Genomic DNA, 17109 nt, shown 5'->3' on the forward strand with positions numbered 1-17109 from the left:
GGGGGACCTTTGGGATAGCATTGAAAATGTAAACGAGGAAAATAACTAATTAAAAAAAAAGAACAATTGCTCAACTATGATCATAGCAGCTTAATGCATAATAAAGAGAAATTGAAAACAAAAAAAAGAAAACAGCCTCATAGAGTCAGAAGGTTACAACCGTGATGCTCACCTTGCAGTCACTTTAGAAGAGTTTAAATTACAAAGAGTAAATAATCGCTATGCTAATATATCTTGGTACTGGATGCTTTGCTATGCATTCTTTTCTGAGTATGCCAGGAAAATAGTGTTGCTAATCTGTATTTTTAGATAATAATTACTTACTAGTATTTATAAATGACTTTATTTTTTTTTCTTTTGTGTATGGGTGTTTTGCCTGCATTGTATGTCTAAACTACACTACCTGGTGCCTGTGAAGGCCAGAAAAGGTCAACAGATCTAGATAAGAAACATAAGAAAACATTTTTGTTTCTCTGTTTGTGTAGATAAAGTCTAAATCCAGTAATCAGCAACATCTGTATGTTTGCTGAGTGTGTAATGCATATATAAGCACTTCATTTTTTGTCTAAGCAAATGCTTACGTGAAGGTGTTTTCTAGTCGCTTCTACACAAGAGTTATAACTGCCTTCTTAGAGAACTAGACCCCAGAAGTCACAAGTGAGAACAGTTTTTCCCCACAGTGCCACTGACTGGCCTCTGGTATATTCAGAGGAAGCAAGGCAGTTTAACCACAGCACAAATTCCCCTTCTCACGAAGGACAACCAGCGCCTTCCAGCCGCATTGTTGCAGGCCTTCTCCACAGCAGCCATAGTAGGCTCGCCATCTACAAGGCAGACCCTAAAGCCTGCGAATGCACACGGCCCTCTTGTGCCTGTTTCAGCTGGCCTTCTGATTCCTTGGCGCCGGGTCTCCATTTCCAACCTCCGAGGGGTCAGTACTTCCATGACCTCAGTTTCTTCCTAGTCTGTGTAATTCGGTTGCAGGGAAAGGAAGCCAAAACTGCTTGTCATTCTTGGAATCCTCCACTCATGACAACTAGGATATTTAGTTCAACCTAGTAACCTAGTAATGAGGTGAGCATTAGCCACGTGTCCCAGACACGCTAAGCAGCAGTCCCTGTTCTCCTCTAGCTTGCCAGTGCGTCCTCTTGCACGCATCATCACCAACATAAACTACCTCTGTCCAGTCACCAGGTCATCCCTTTGGGGACTTCCTGAAGGGCACTGCTCATAGAGATGGCCTCAGGCTGGCTCGTGAGGGTGGTTAGTGAGCCCTGCCCCATCTTTTTTTTTTTTTTTTTTTTTTTTTTTCCATTTTTTATTAGGTATTTAGCTCATTTACATTTCCAATGCTATACCAAAAGTCCCCCTTACCCACCCACCCCCACTCCCCTACCCACCCACTCCCCCCCTTTGGCCCTGGTGTTCCCCTGTACCGGGGCACACAAAGTCTGCGTGTCCAATGGGCCTCTCTTTCCAGTGATGGCCGACTAGGCCATCTTTTGATACATATGCAGCTAGAGTCAAGAGCTCAGGGGTACTGGTTAGTTCATAATGTTGTTCCACCTATAGGGTTGAAGATCCCTTTAGCTCCTTGGGTACTTTCTCTAGCTCCTCCATTGGGAGCCCTGTGATCCATCCATTAGCTGACTGTGAGCATCCACTTCTGTGTTTGCTAGGCCCCGGCATAGTCTCACAAGAGACAGCTACATCTGGGTCCTTTCGATAAAATCTTGCTAGTATATGCAATGGTGTCAGCGTTTGGATGCTGATTATGGGGTGGATCCCTGGATATGGCAGTCTCTACATGGTCCATCCTTTCATCTCAGCTCCAAACTTTGTTTCTGTAACTCCTTCCATGGGTGTTTTGTTCCCACTTCTAAGGAGGGGCATAGTGTCCACACTTCAGTCTTCATTTTTCTTGAGTTTCATGTGTTTAGGAAATTGTATCTTATATCGTGGGTATCCTAGGTTTTGGGCTAGTATCCACTTATCAGTGAGTACATATTGTGTGAGTTCCTTTGTGATTGTGTTACCTCACTCAGGATGATGCTCTCCAGGTCCATCCATTTGGCTAGGAATTTCATAAATTCATTCTTTTTAATAGCTGAGTAGTACTCCATTGTGTAGATGTACCACATTTTCTGTATCCATTCCTCTGTTGAGGGGCATCTGGGTTCTTTCCAGTTTCTGGCTATTATAAATAAGGCTGCTATGAACATAGTGGAGCATGTGTCCTTCTTACCAGTTGGGGCTTCTTCTGGATATATGCCCAGGAGAGGTATTGCTGGATCCTCCGGTAGTACTATGTCCAATTTTCTGAGGAACATCTTATGCCTTATAGATAAAGGTGATTCATAGCAGCCATCTATGTGCTGAGGTTGTCAGGATATTTGGAAAGAAGGGCAAGCCAGAGCTCATTCCTGGTCCTGCTTTTGGTCCAGCCCCGCACTCCCTGCAGGCCTGCTCCAAGCTCTGGTTGCCCTGCAGAGAGTGACCTTTAACTTGCTGTTTGACTTGCAGGCTGCCTTGCAGTGTTTGCCAATTATGTAATGTCTGTGTTCCAGGAGAAATCTTACAGAAACAAATGGAGGAAGTTTGCTGGTCCAAGTAGTAGATTATAAATCCTGCCCTGTCTAGATAGAGCAGTGTCCTTTAGTTTGTACACATTTTTATTGATTTCGACTCTGAAAACTTCAAAAGCTGAAATGTTCAAGAGTTTCAAGTGCTGCTACCCTTTGGAAAAGATAGCATCCCATGCCCTCTACTCCATCTTCCCTCGGGTGTGCTGAGTTCTGTGGCATTAGAGTTCTTCTCCAGTGGAAGGAGAGAAATGTTACTTCCCATCTAGAGAGTGGCTCTAACTCAATTAGCATATAGTATAAACATTACCTCTGCATTCATTAGGGTAATTAGATTGTAACTAGATTGTCTGAAATGTTATTTTTAAAGACTATACATGGATTTCCCCCCTTAAGTCAACTCCAGAATGTTTGCTACTACATAGATTCCCTGGAGTAGATGTGCCTCCGTCTCATGAGAACTAGGCTCCCACTCAGACAGCTAAATTAGATTTTCTGATCAAAGCTAAAAGAAAATGTATTTTAACTCAACAGTATCACAGGTCAAACAGTTAACTGTTTAAACTGTTTGAAGGTCTTTTTGCTAGGCTGAGCGGACAGGGTGTTTGGTTTGGTTTGTTTGTTTTCACATTTTGAGTTTATGCAGAGTAGGTACTGAGGTACTTGAAATGCTCCTGCCACTTCTGTTTTGCCCTCATGAAATGGGAGTAAAACCATCCCTAATTTTTTTCATTATCTTTAATCATTTTTACAGTCCAGTCATTGTCCCCCTCTAGGTCTGCCCTCCAATAGTTCCTCATCCCATTCCTCCTCCCCTGTCTCCAAGAGGCTGTCCCCACCTCACCCTGCCAGACCCCCCATTCCCTGGGGCCTCAACTCTCTAGGGGGTTAGGTGCTTCTTCTCTCGCTGAGGCCACATCCTTGATGGGTATGTGTGTATGTGTAGCCTTGTACCAACCAGTGTGTGTGCCCAGTTGGTGGCTCAGTGTCCGAGAAGTCTCAAGGGTCCAGTGAACTGATGTTTTAATTCCTTTCCATTACCTAACAAGAGAAACATAGCCCAAGACATGAGGACTTTCTGCCACGCTATGGTGTTTTGTCAAATAATTCTGTGAAAGGAATTTCTATAATCTTTCTCCTTCCTTAATTAATATGGAAATGATTCTTTAAACTGTTTAATGAGCTAATGATAGCAAGTTTCACTACAGATCACAAATTTCTTCTGAGAATATTTTCATTTAGTCCTAGAATATTTTTTTTACTTTGAAGAAACCAGACAGCCATGTGATGTGCTCTGTCAGCTGAGATGCGCAGGTTTCGTCTGTTCAGAAAGTCCACCCGAGGGCTTAGAGACCAGAGGATGCTCAGCCTACAGCCCAGAAAGAAAAGAGGGGATCCTTGGTTCTAGGAATATATTACTGCTTTTCTGAAATTTTTTAATTTCTGTTTTTAAATTATCTTCTAGTCTAAAATCTGATGGTTGTAATAATCATTTTTTCACTGCAGTAGACACACTGTTACTTAGATAAGATTGCACATCTGCATACTAACCAGATGTCCATAATGACCAGGCAGGTAGCCCTCTCCATGCGGTGGGTAATTTACTGGAGTCTTCCCTTATAAAGAAACAGAATGAAGTACAGAAACAAGGAACATTTTTCTAAATTATGGAGGAATTTTAGACCAGGTGAATTTCTTTTCTAGACCTAGTTTCTATGTTGTTATATAGCACATTTTGCAACATTGACAAAGATGGAAAACAGTACAGGCAAAGAGGGCTAGATAAGGTCCCTACTAAATGTCTTTGTCTGGGTTTCTGTGTGTGTCTAATCCTGTATAGCCTTTTCTCAGGGCCTCCTGGTTTATGCTGTCCTGCACCACAGCTCTTTCTGTGTTGGGCCTCTGTTCTGACGCTCTTGTCTCCAGGACCCTCCGCCCCCTAGTCCCCAAGTCTACCTTCTGCTCTGCTTTGCTGCTGTGCAGCCTTGCCACACCCTGCCACTCCTAGAAATAATCATAAAGTGTGCAGGAAGGGCCCTTCCAGGGAAACCTCCAATGCATACAGATGCAGAATGATGCCTCCCTCCTCCCCAGCTAGAGTTAAGCTTCCATCCTCTGTGCTCTGACTCAAGATCCCCAGAAAATTCAGAGGTTCCAGCTTCATGTTTTTCTCTGTTGGAATTGATATGAGCTGTAGTTCACAGAAAGTTCAGTTCTAGTGGCCACAGCAGATAGCAAGCTGTTTTCCTAGTGTGCCAACAAAGAACTGCAAACACTCCATGGAGAAATGATTAGCACTCCATCCCCACAGCTTGCAGGGATATGGGTACTTGCGGCACTCTCCCTCTTGTCCTTAGTATTCCAAATCCCATGGCTCCTTCAACTTCCTCTCTACCATTGACAGAAAGAAGGGCAAAGAGTAGAAATAAAGCAAAAGGCTGACTCCTGGCTAGAAAGACGCGTGCTTCCCACGGTTCTCCTCTTGTAGATTAGATTGGAAGCTGCACCCCTCCATGTAAGGACTCTGCAGTCACTGATTTCTACTTGGAGATGAGGGTCTTCCTGTCGGTCTTCGGGTGATTACTTCATGTTTGCCACAACCCCACCCCAAGCTGATCCCGAGACTCATTGTTCATAGAGCCAACCACCTTCCTAACACCCAACTAAACCAATAACAGCACTCCCGAGACCTCAGTGGGGTCAGCCTGGCATGGTAACCTCAGACTCGGGCAGCTCTTTATCTCAGCCTTTCTAGCCCTCTCAAAAACCTCCGTAGATACACCTGTCGGTAGCAGAGCCCCTCTGTACCCATGATTACAACAGTTTACATTTTAAAGAGTTTAAAATAGAACTTTTTACTCTTTGATTTCTGTTAGTGCTAATACGCCCCAGTCATCCTCCTAAGAAGGAGGTGAACATACAAAAAAAGAGGTAGATGGCCAAACATCAAAATGAGAACAGACTTAATAGGGAAAAAAAAATCTGAATTCCTTGATAAGCTTATATTTCTGAAAATCAAATTTTCAGTTGGGAATATATTCTAACCTATTTCTACTCTTTCTTTCCTTGTCATTTCCCATCTAAGTATATTCTTTTCTTTTCTTTTAGACAAAACTCCCTGATTCTTTTCCAGTAGTCACTCTGAGCACACCATCTTTGTCATTCCTCAGCCATGCCCCCATTGCAGCACAGTGGTCAGAAATAATCATACCAAACAGGAGTGTAGTTTCCTCAGTGGAATTCTGCTGTTTTGCAGCACTAAATGGGTGACTTGCTGCCTTGTATTTGGTATTTGTTAATAAAATCTTGTAGCCAAAAAACATCTAAACTTTAGCCACTGTTACTAAAAACTATTTCTGAATTAAATTTGTGAAATAGAGCCCAAAAAAAGTCTTCCTCATTAAATCTGAAGTGTGTCATGTTTCTAGATGTTTCCAGAGACAGAAAGTATAATCTCTTAATGAAGACTTCTGAATTGTAAAAGTAGCAGCCAGTGTGTTTAAATTGCTTATTTCCAAAAAAATTCTATTGGGAAGATCACAAGTAGATTTTTTTTTTCAAATGGAAATAACTTCCCATTGCTCCTCCACTTCTGACACAAATAATAAGGACCTCGTTTGCCCTCTTGCCTAAAACAACGAAAAAAAAAACCAAATAAAATGTGAAAACAAAGTTTTTAGGACACTGGATGTTGGACGGTGAAGAGCAGAGATTCTGAGAACAGAGAAAGCAATGAAGTGGGCTTTACAGTTGTCTCCTGCTTCATGTTTCCCAGATTGCTGTGCGGGGAGGGAGACCATTATGGATCTCTTCTATATGGGACAGAGGGTGTTGGTCACGGTCTGATTCTCTGTGATGCATTGGCTTCTGAGGGTCTTGCTGGCCAGGGTAGGCTGCCCTGTCCCTCCTGGGGTTAGCCAAACTGTAGCTGTGGCCCTCTGTAAACACAGCTTCCTTTTGCAAGCTCACCAGCCAGCTTATACGCCTCCTTTACAACCACCAGTATCTGTCACACAGCACTTGGCATCTACAAAAATGGAGCATGTAAATTTTCTAAAATTAACTGGACATTGATGTTTCTTCAGTATATTCTAAGTGTTTAACTGTTGGTTGGTTGGTTTGTTTTTAATAAAGCTAACGCTGCCTACCTCGGGAGCCAAGAAATGGTCCAGATAGTGAAGCGAGATGATGACATCATAAAGGAGTTTCTCCCTAAGGTAACTATGGGGACATTTTGGGGCAGTTGAGGCTGCCAGTTGATGGCTAGAAATGCTTCCTAAGGACACAAGGCAAGAATGGGCTAAGAACTGGATTTAAGATGCTGAAGTTACTATTTAGCCAGAGTTCTTCTGTTACCCTTGAGTTAATGTGGTATAAGCAAAGCTGATTACAGCTTCATAAGTAGCTTTTGCCACTTGTTTAGTTGAATTTACCTTTAAAATCAATACTTCCCTGTTTAGCAGTGTATTATGCTAAGAAGTCTCAATAGTGTCTGTAAAATAAATGAGTTATTTTGAAATATAATAATTAAAACAGTAGAAAAGAACTAACATTGTGTGCGACCTGCTGACCATTTAGTTTGCCTTTCTCATTCTCCAACATGTAAGGCTATCTTGTTGCCACATAAAAAGCAGCTTTTTGGGCTAGAAAGATGGCCCAGTGGTTGAGAGCACTGACTGTTCTTCCAAAGGACCCAGGTTCAATTCCCAGCAGCCACATGCCATCTTTAACTCCAGTTGCAGGGGATCCTCAGGCCTTCTTGAGCACCAGACACTAGAGCATAGACATAAATGCAGGCAGAGCACCCCTACACCATATTCATAAAATACAATAATAAAGTTTTTAAAAGCTTTCTGAGATATCAGGCGTGTGGCACTTGCAAACACTAGACTCAGCACACAGATTTATTTGGAAGCACAAGTCTCGGAAGTTGTAACACAACCACGGTTTGGAATATACCCAAACATCCTAGGATATGGATGCCATGGCACTTCTGGCACCTCATCTGTCCGTGTCATCCTGAAGATAGTACATCTACACTGCTTATTGTTTGTTTGTTTGTTTGTTTGTTTGTTTGTTTGTTTGTTTTTAAAGATGTGTTTCTATGTGTGTTGGTGTTTTATTTGGATTGATGCATGTGTGAAGGTGCCAGATCCCCTGGAACTGGAGTTACAGACAGTTGTGAGCTGCCCCATAGGCGCTGGGAATTGGGCCCAGGTTCTATGAACGAGTAGTCAGTGCTCTTAACCACTGAGCCATCTCTCCAGCTCAAGTCTATGCTATTTCTGTTCTATGGCTTTGGTTCCATCAAACCCAGGACCTTGCGTATGCTAAGGGCACACACAACCTGCTGCTAAACTTCGTGCACAGCCCAGAATTGCATGGTTAAAATCTCACATCCATACAAGTATTACATGTCTGAATTGAGGTGTTTCAGAAGTATAAATGCAAATTAATTTTTAAAGCATTAGTGCCTGGTGCGCAGAATATAGATCAGTGGTAGAGAGCTTGCCTGATGTTGTACAAGACCTGAGTTCAACCCTGGCACAGGTAGGAAAACAGTATCTTAAAAGGAAAGTATTTCATTAATATATTTATTACATGTTGACATATTTTAGACATATTATAGTAAAAATATTTAAATACATCTAAAGTAATTTTACTCATTCCTTCATACTCTTTTTAACCTTGTTACTAAAATTGTCTTAAATATATATATGAACTTGCCCTATACTTTTTAAGATAGCACTGACCTAGAACTTTACAGTTGATGTGTGACACTGACATCTGCTGGGTACAGAATGATCCTGATGGACATTTACTCGGCTAGAGCCTGCAGGTCAAATCCCAGATAGCCACGGCATTGAGGGTCTCTTCTTCAGCTGTGAGACATTAGACTGAAGCTTGTCCACAGGGCTATTCATAGTTCTGTAACCTCCCAATACAACTTTCCTAAAGCAGGCATTATATGTGTTGCTTTAAAGAGATTTTACAATATTAAAAAATATTCCCTCCGACAGGTCCTTGAGAGATGCCATGTCTCTTTGGTTTGCACCCATAGCCATCTTTATGTTTCTTAAGCAGCAGCTGTCTAGAGATAAAAATTTCGAATGAAGAGGAAGCTGTTACTAGCTAGATGGAGAAAACTGGGCAGGGAGAACCTGCTCTCCAGGGCTCTCAGATACTTCTAGCATTGAGGCTATGAAATTACCAGAAAACAGCATTTTGTTTTGTAGTTAAACTATAACTGAGTCTGTTTCCAAAATGCATTTTAGTTCTCCAGGTTGGAAGTTTGTAAAAACAGTTCAACTGCTTTATAGTAAGATTGGCAGATGCTCACTTCCAAACTTCACACTTGGGGAATGACGGGGCCTGTCATGTTAGAGCCGGGCCTACCACCTGGGGAAGCCAGCTGCTGTAAAATACTACTCATTCTGGATCCTGTTTGTGTGTTTGTGCTAAGAAAGAGGTCAAAGAAAGGTGCTAGCTTATTCCTGTGCCGAGTTAAACCCATATGCACGAGTAATCATTCCCAGATAGAGGTCTGCTCATGGCAACTGTGGCAGGACTGGAAGTTTCCTGAGACTTTCTTGAGAGAAACCTGGGAATATTCTGGTGGCTAGTCAACATTTCAAGGTTAGTATTAACACAGGCTCGGGAATAAGCTGTCCAACTCCAGGAAATAATTGTGCCCCATGACGATAACATTAAATGCACACGTAGAATTTAAAGCAACTAGTGTGTATGATGTTGAGCCTGGCGGGATGCAGCTCCCTTGCTGTGACTCGGTAACTCCTCACAGCCAGTCACTGACTGCCTTCTACCAGCTGAACAGCCACACTCTACTCAGATAGGTTTGTCCCACTTCCTCGGCATTCCAAAGCGAAGTGAGGCGCAGACACAAGACCGCTTCATGTCACATAATGAAAAAGGAGGAGACATGGTACAATTTAATTTTGATAGAGATGGCTCAGCATACTGTGTCCCCATAGCTTAGGAAAGTAAGGGAACTTAACAGGGCACATCGCTCTAGGAAGGTGGGCATTGCCTCCTTGCTTCCAAGGTTCGTTTAGTCAAAGCCCTGTTCCTGAGACTGCAGATGTCTCTACCTTAGATGCTGTGTGCAAGGATGCCCTTGTCCATGTTTCCACCTAAGCAGAGGAACTCAGAACATTCTTGCCTATTCACACTGCCCAGTGTGAAGTTTTTGAACCAGCATTGATGCTAAAACCTTTTACATTTTTCACTTTGTTCAACTCAGAACAGTTACTAACAGTATTGTTTGTACCATCTAGCCAAGAAGCCACTTGAAAACTACTCTAAAAATAGTCTTGCTACCACATCCTGCCGAAAGCTTCCTGGATCCATCTTCCACCCTGATTGGCAGGCATCGGCTTGAAAGTCACATTCCGATTTTCTGCCACTGGTTTCCATTGTTGGCACATAGAGAGATTTTACTATTCTTTAGGGAAACTGACCAATTTTAGCTCCGCAAAGTGTAGGCCAGCTGCCTTCCTTGCAAGGTCTGGAGATTGTATGCCTAGTACTGGACAGTTGCATTGACATACAGTCTCCAACAGCAGGTAACTGCTTCTCTTTCCAGAAGAAAATACATCATAGTTGTGTCCGGAAGAGTATAGCAGCCAGGTGACATCAGGGGTTACACCGTCTCTTCACCTGGCTAAATCCCACTTTTCCTTTAACTTGGCTCGCACTGACTGTCCCCTTCTGGAAGTTTCCCCAGCTGCAGGCCTACAGGCCTCCCCCTTGGCTCGCTGGCTCCCTGTTTAAGGTTATATCACATTTGTCACACACAGTATGTAAATGAGCAGCCTTCCTCTCACCCCAAAGGAAGGAGCTGCTCTTGTCATCTGAGGCCTCAGCACAGCTCACAGCCTCTGGTGGATAGTCACACTGTGCTCTAGGTAAAGAGACAGATCCAGTCAGGAAGCTTCCATAGAAAATAGTGTATTGAAATACAGTTAGCAAAATCTCTTAAAAATTAATTTGTGATATAGTACTGTGTGCATCTTTATTAACACATTGAATAGTAAGAGGAGACAATGGGTGCTGGAGAGGTAGCTCAGTGCTCAGCACTGCTGGCAGAGGACCCAAGTTCAGTTCGTTCACTTACATCAGGCAACCCACAACCACTGTAGTTCCAGCGCTGGGGGATCTGATGCCTCAGGTCTCTATGGACACCCACACTCCTGTGTATAGACACATGCCCATATACATATAATTATATATATAGTTAAATATATATATAATTAAAAATTAAATAAAATTAAAGATATATAATAGTCAAAGTTACTACTGTGAGTTTATAGTAATGAGTATAATTAATCCATCTTTTAGTCATCTACAGTAAGTTTACTGTGATTTGAATATATTATATATATATTATATACATTAATAACATAGTGGCTGATTGCTTGTATTTATAATCAAAGAAAAATATTGGAGTAAATAGCAAGTTTATACTCCCAAACACTGGGTCTATTTGGGCCAGTAGACTCCAAGGTAGCCCTACATTAGGGAAAGAGACTGAATAGTATGTCTGTCTGTCAGGGACACTGAGTCATAAGCAAGGTGACAGCATCTAGAACAGTGATTATCTACTTGTGGGTTGCAACCCCTTTGGATGATGAAATTCCTTTTCACAGGGATTGCCTGAGACCATGAGAAAACACAAATATTTACATTTTACTCCATAACGGTAGCAAAATTGCAGTTATGAAGTAGCCACAAAAATAAATTTATAGTTGGGTCAACTTAACATAAAGGACTGTATTAAAGGGTCACAGCATTAGGAAGGTTGAGAACCACTGAACTGGGGTAATATTGCAAATATTTGGCAACCACATGCTCTAGCCACTGACCAATCAGAATAAAAAGCAGCTGCCAACAGCCCATTCAGGGATCCCAGCATGTATCAGTTGTCCCTAAAAATGTGACAAGATTGCCCCAGGAGAGGGATCATTTTGGGGAAAGTGTTGGAAGAATATTGGAAAACAGTTACATTTTAGGTGGCATGTCTGCTCACAGGCCTCTAGAAGAATGGCAGCGGTGGGCTCAGGGCTGAAGAGATTGTAGAGGAAGACTCAGAGGCACTGAGTGGACGCGAGATATCAGCGTATCACTTGTGTATGAGGTACTTGTAGAATATCCAAGTGAATACATGCCCAGATGTATACTGTCTATAAAGCAGAAATGGGAGGCTGGATCCATTTTGGTTGTGGCATGATAGGCCTGTAGCTGAAGCTGTGAGCATGCACAGTGGCTACTTACAGAAGTCTACAATATAAAGATGGAAACTTCTCAAGATTGATGTCTGGCCATTTCAAATTAAAGGTTAGGGGAAAGGAGCCAGTTAATCCAAGAGGCAGGGAGGGGCATAAGGTGAGCTCTGGAACAGAGTAAGCCAAGGGAGGAAAAATCACCTGTGTGGTGACTCGGAGCTATGACCCAGATCTGTGTGGGAGCCTCCAGGGTCTGCTGTGCTTTTCCGGGCACCTGGTGTATCTGAAGTAACAAGAAGACCAGCGCTCCCTTATCCTGTCATTGCTCTCAACTATAGGGGATCCATGTCTCCTTCATAGCAAAGTGAACTTGAGTTTGCTTATAAACTTGAAGTTTTCATTTAAATAGGAGGGAAATTCTACACTGCCGTGACCATCCTTGGCCCAAGCTTATGGAAACAGCTGTTGTGTGCTACTTCCGGGCTCAACCCGAGTACCACTCTGGGCCCACAGGAGTCTTCAGTTCTTAGAGAGAACACAGTGGTGGCAACCTTTGGGAGAAGGCTGGCAGCCATGGCAGGGCAAGGGTACTGCCTCTGCCCTAGGCCAGGCTACCACATGGCTTAAAGGAGGCAAAATACTCTCGGGTGGGGGGTGGGGGAGGGGGGCTCTGCCCTCGCTCTGTCCCCACCCTCTGCTTAGCCTGCCACAGCCAGAGGTGTGTGCTGCTTGTGGGAACAGCCCTAGTACCGACATTTGCACAATGGCCATGCAAATCCTTCTGACATGCACAGGTCCTGCTTGGTGGAGCATAGGAAAGTGCTCCCTGGACCAGCTCACCAGGACTGCCTTTCCGCCAAGCCCCGCTCTGAAACGGATTGTGTTAGTTCTGCCTGTTTAACTTGAAACCTGTCCAGAAGGTCGTGATCATCCTGGAAACAGATAGGCTTGTTTTTATCTCCGCCATGTTGATTTGACCTCGGGCACGTCATCCACAGAAGTTGCATTAGCATGCTCTTAGGTTCTCTAGGGGAGCCTGGCTGAGAAGAGTTGAGTGTGGGAGAAGAGAGTCCTCTTCTCGGTGGCACAACCCGGGTTCAAACTTAAGCTCAGCCACGTGCTTCATTGTGGGATGTCGTTCCCCATCAATGAAATCATTTAATATTAACACATTCTCAGATAGTTGTGCTAAAATGATAGCTATACCTCCTGTCTTATACCTCCTGACTTCACACAGAGTGTCCAGTGTATATCAGGCATTCAATAAACATTCGTTATTACTCTAATAAAATTAGTCAAAGCCTAGATAGACCTCTGAGCATATTTTTTAAAAGACTGGTCACTTTTGCATGCTTCTGTAATGAGAGTTATTGATATATTAAGTGTGTGGCTGGGCCCTGGAATGTCCAGTCCACTGGTCCACAGAAGAAGCCTAAGGGAGCTGTATTTTGGGATCCATGATTCAGGGAAACTGTTGCTGAATTTTTACCAGGCCTAGGCTCAGTCCTCAAATGCAGGGATTCTGATGAGCTGGGCTCCGGGTCCCTCAGCTTCGCCTGACTCCTCAAGCACACCCCTCTGAGGCATACGACCCAGGGAGCAACGGACGAGGATAATCTGCCTTCCAGGGCCTGTACTCAGCGGCCTCTGCAAAGGAAAGCATGCCCTGGCTCAGCTCCTCACTCACGCCCCAAGGCCTTTGCATGAAGCTGCTCGCTAGCTACTTGTACACACTCCTGGAGGGAGAAGGGAAGCTGTGGCCTCCTGCGTGCTAGTCATGCACACCTTTGGATGCATACTTGTTCATCCAGCAGAGGTTGCATCAGGCAGAACCATGATAGGCCCTGCTCCCTTGGCTTCTCTGTTCCCACTGCTCTTCCAGTGCCAGCAAAGGGAAGCAGTGTTTTATAAGTAAGAAACATGTATTTTCTCCTCTGTCCCTTAAAATACAGTCTTTTTCCTTTTTTTTTCCCCCGAGACAGGGTTTCTCTGTGTAGTCCTGACTGTCCTGGAACTCACTCTGTAGACCAGGCTGGCCTCGAACTCAGAAATCTGCCTGCCTCTGCCTCCCAAGTGCTAGGATTATAGGCATGCGCCACCACTGCCTGGTTCTAGTCTTTTTTTTTTTTTTAAATAAAAAGTATTACTATGGTATTTTACTGTGAAGGTCTAATGACCTGTTTGATCCCCTGGACCTACATAAAGATGGAAGGAGAAAGCCACACATTTCTTAAATAGTTTTAATCATCACTGTAACATTCTGAGTATGATCTTACATTTTGCTGTTTTGTAAATAAAGCCTTAGAGAGTACGTGACAGTCTTCAGTGGAGGACGGCAGTTTATAATGTAGCAGCTGTATGGTGCACATATCCTTTTTATGTGCACGTCTAGATAAATGTCCAGGAACAATCTTAGGAATGCCTCAGAAGAGGCTCTGTTGCCACTCAGCCTCGTTGGTGTCACCGGAGACTGAGGTGAAGTGCTCTCCCTAAATGTAGCACACTCTGCTGTCACACTGAGCCGCCTTACACTGGCACAGACCCTTAGAGTGCTGATCACATTTTATCAGCTGCATTGAGAAGCCAGGGGCGATCTGACTTCTTTGTATCCATTCAGCAAACCTATCCATGTGCCTACTGAAGGGCTGTATGAAAACAGTAAGTTCACAGTCACTAGTCTTTCAGTGACTGTGTCTGCCTAACTGTCTCCCTCCCCCTCCTCCCTGGTTCCACTCCGACCTCAGAACTCACGACCTTTCCAGGTGCTCCTCTAGTGAGTTAGAGGAATCTGCCCCACAAAGTCTCCAGGTGGCTTTCTTCCCATCACATCCCCTTAATGAATCCTGTGGTCTCTGAGGGCTCGGGGCGGGGGCTGGGGAGACCCTTAGGACCCGTGGGCAGAATGCTGCCCTCAGGGTCCTGCAGACCACCCCTATCAGCTGCTACTGGGAAGGGAAGATAACGTGTTGCTGCTTTTCTTTCAGCTTAAGTTTTACTATGGTAAAACTGATGGCTGGTGTCCAGTAAAGTACTATGAAGACATGAAGAAAGATTTTCCAGAAGGCAATATTTACCTCTGTGAGAAAGGAATACCACATGCTTTTGTTCTCGATTTTAGCCAGGAGATGGCTACCATAGTTGCTGAGTGGATAAATAATAGACCGCCCAGAAAATAGGTACTGGCCCAGGCTGGAGAGATGGCTCAGTGGTTAAGAGTACTGACTGCTCTTCCAGAGGTCCTGAGTTCGATTCCCAGCAACCACATGGTGGCTCACAACCATCTGTAATGGGATCCGATGCCCTCTTCTGGTGTGTGTGAAGACAGCTACATTAACATTAAAAAAAATAATAATTCTTTAAAAAAAATAAGTACTGGCCCAAGGGGGGAAAAAGTCACCTACAGCCAATGAAAGTTCTAGGTGTGTTCTGCATAGGGGCAAATGTTTAATCGTAATGCTTAAAAGAAAACTAGAGACCTTCCTGGCTTACAGATTTCCAGCTCCCACACCCTGCGCTAAGACTAAAGTGAACCCGGCTGACAGCTCACTCCATGGGGGAGCAGTGAGCAAAGGATGCTAACGGTGCACTTGCCTAGTTGAGGGGAAATCACTTCTGACTTCATACGGGTCCTTGCTGAGACCATCGCCGTGATAGGCGTGATTCACCTGCAATAAACCAAACATCAAGTTGGCCTGACATTTATCAACTAACTAGACAGAGTTGCTGAAGGATCCTGACTTCATCCTGCCACAGGATAACCAACAGGCTCCTCCTGAGCCCTGAAAGGCCAGGTCCCTGCTGGCTCCTCTAGAGCAAGAAGGGAGGGCTGCAGTGTCCACATCAGATTTGCACGGGATTTCTCATCAGTGTGATTCAGCTAGTGACCTCCATGGACAGGATGCAGTGAGCCACCCATTCCATTCATGATGCCATTAACTGCCTTGGGACTCTTCCCTTCTGAAAATTTCCTAGGACATCATCTTTGGAAAGGTGTTTTAACTTGTTGAGTAAAGCATTAGTTCATTCTCCACTTGCCTAAACTTTATTGATTGGAAAGAAAGGATTTTGTGACTGTTCAGAGTTCTGAAAGCCATTAAATTTGTATTTCTTCATTCCCGAAAGCCTTGAAGTCCAGTAGAAAAGCATATTCCTGGCCGAGACGCGGAGGAGTGCTTCCTTCCTGACATACTGGACAGCTCTGCTACCTTAATTGACTCAGTCCTAAGATCTCAGAGGCCAATAAACCCAACTGTCTATATGACTTGAACAGTTGGAAGCATTCCATTGTCTTGTAGAGAAAAGCTCTCCTAGCAGTATCATTCGTTCCTCAAGGGCAGTTGAGACGCCCTTCCTCTCAAACCCCTAAGGCCCTGATGACGGATTTGGTTCTGGTGTGCTGCCTCTCAGGGGTGAGAGGAATAGGTTCTAATCACACTCGCTCACTCCGCTCATTCTGTATGGTTTCTACAGAGGAGCTCAGCCTCTCAGCGGGGATAAGCCAGGCTCCAGACAAGGAGCCTTAGTCTAGGAAGACAACACGAGGTCCTCCCTGGTGTCTGCACAAGGATGCCTCCTGCAGAGCTGATCTGCGAAGCCAGGCTTCAGGCTCTGAGTACCTTGCTTATAGAGCAGGCTTGGTCACTGGTGGGAATCAATGCATAAGAACAAGTCCTGGCAAGTCAGACCTATTGGAACAAAGGAATAGCATTTGTGGATGTCTCTTACAAATTATTTTACATCACTCTTTGTTTTCCAAATCCTGCTTAAAAGGCCCTGGTTCCTCATTCCTGTTCCTCGCCTCAACGTCAAATGATATTTTATAATAAATGTCTCCCCCGCAGTCACTACTGTGTGTGGTCTGATCTCTGTGCTGTTGTATACAAGATATTGTATAAGCAGTTTGCCTAGGCTGAACTCAGCTATTAAAGGTGCTTCTGTCACTGCACTTTTGGAAGAGGGAAGAATCAGGTTTTAGGACAGTGACTCCTTGAGAAATACACAGAGGATCTGGAAAGGTGGCTCAGTGGTTAAGAGTACTTACCCACTCTTCCAGAGGAAGGGACCCACACCCCAGTTCCCACGTGCCGCCTCACAACAGTCTGTAGCTCCTGTTTCAGAGGCTCACACCCTCTTCTGGCCTCCCCAGGCACCAGAAACATGCTTTGAGACCATCTCGGACGAAGAGAGGGCAAGAGACAAAAATATATGAGAAGTAGCTGTGGTCCGTTTCCCAGGAGCTTTCTCTAGTGTTCCAGTTAAGCACACGATGGTCCCTCTGCTCTTCA

At 44.1% G+C, this 17109-nt stretch overlaps 1 protein-coding gene across 13 annotated transcripts in view; it reads left to right on the plus strand.

The window, feature by feature from the left end:
• The window catches only part of Ldah (lipid droplet associated hydrolase), a 92717-nt gene that overhangs the window by 60997 nt on the left and 14611 nt on the right, over nt 1-17109 (plus strand). For 5 of the 13 annotated variants that reach the window (NR_157106.1, NR_157107.1, NM_001364261.1 and 2 more), the window contains 2 exons: nt 6717-6799; nt 14809-16668. Coding sequence is in view for 9 of the 13 variants with exons in the window: in NM_001364261.1 (NP_001351190.1) it covers nt 6717-6799; nt 14809-15000 (275 nt within the window). In the remaining 4 variants the exon portion in view is untranslated. Of the gene's footprint in view, nt 1-6716; nt 7133-12233; nt 13130-14808; nt 16669-17109 lie in introns of those variants that run through there. The other 8 variants (XM_030246898.1, XM_006515201.4, NR_157108.1 and 5 more) reach the window with 5 other exon arrangements.

Source organism: Mus musculus, chromosome 12 (genome assembly GCF_000001635.26).
Source record: "Mus musculus strain C57BL/6J chromosome 12, GRCm38.p6 C57BL/6J".
NCBI lineage: Eukaryota > Metazoa > Chordata > Mammalia > Rodentia > Muridae > Mus > Mus musculus.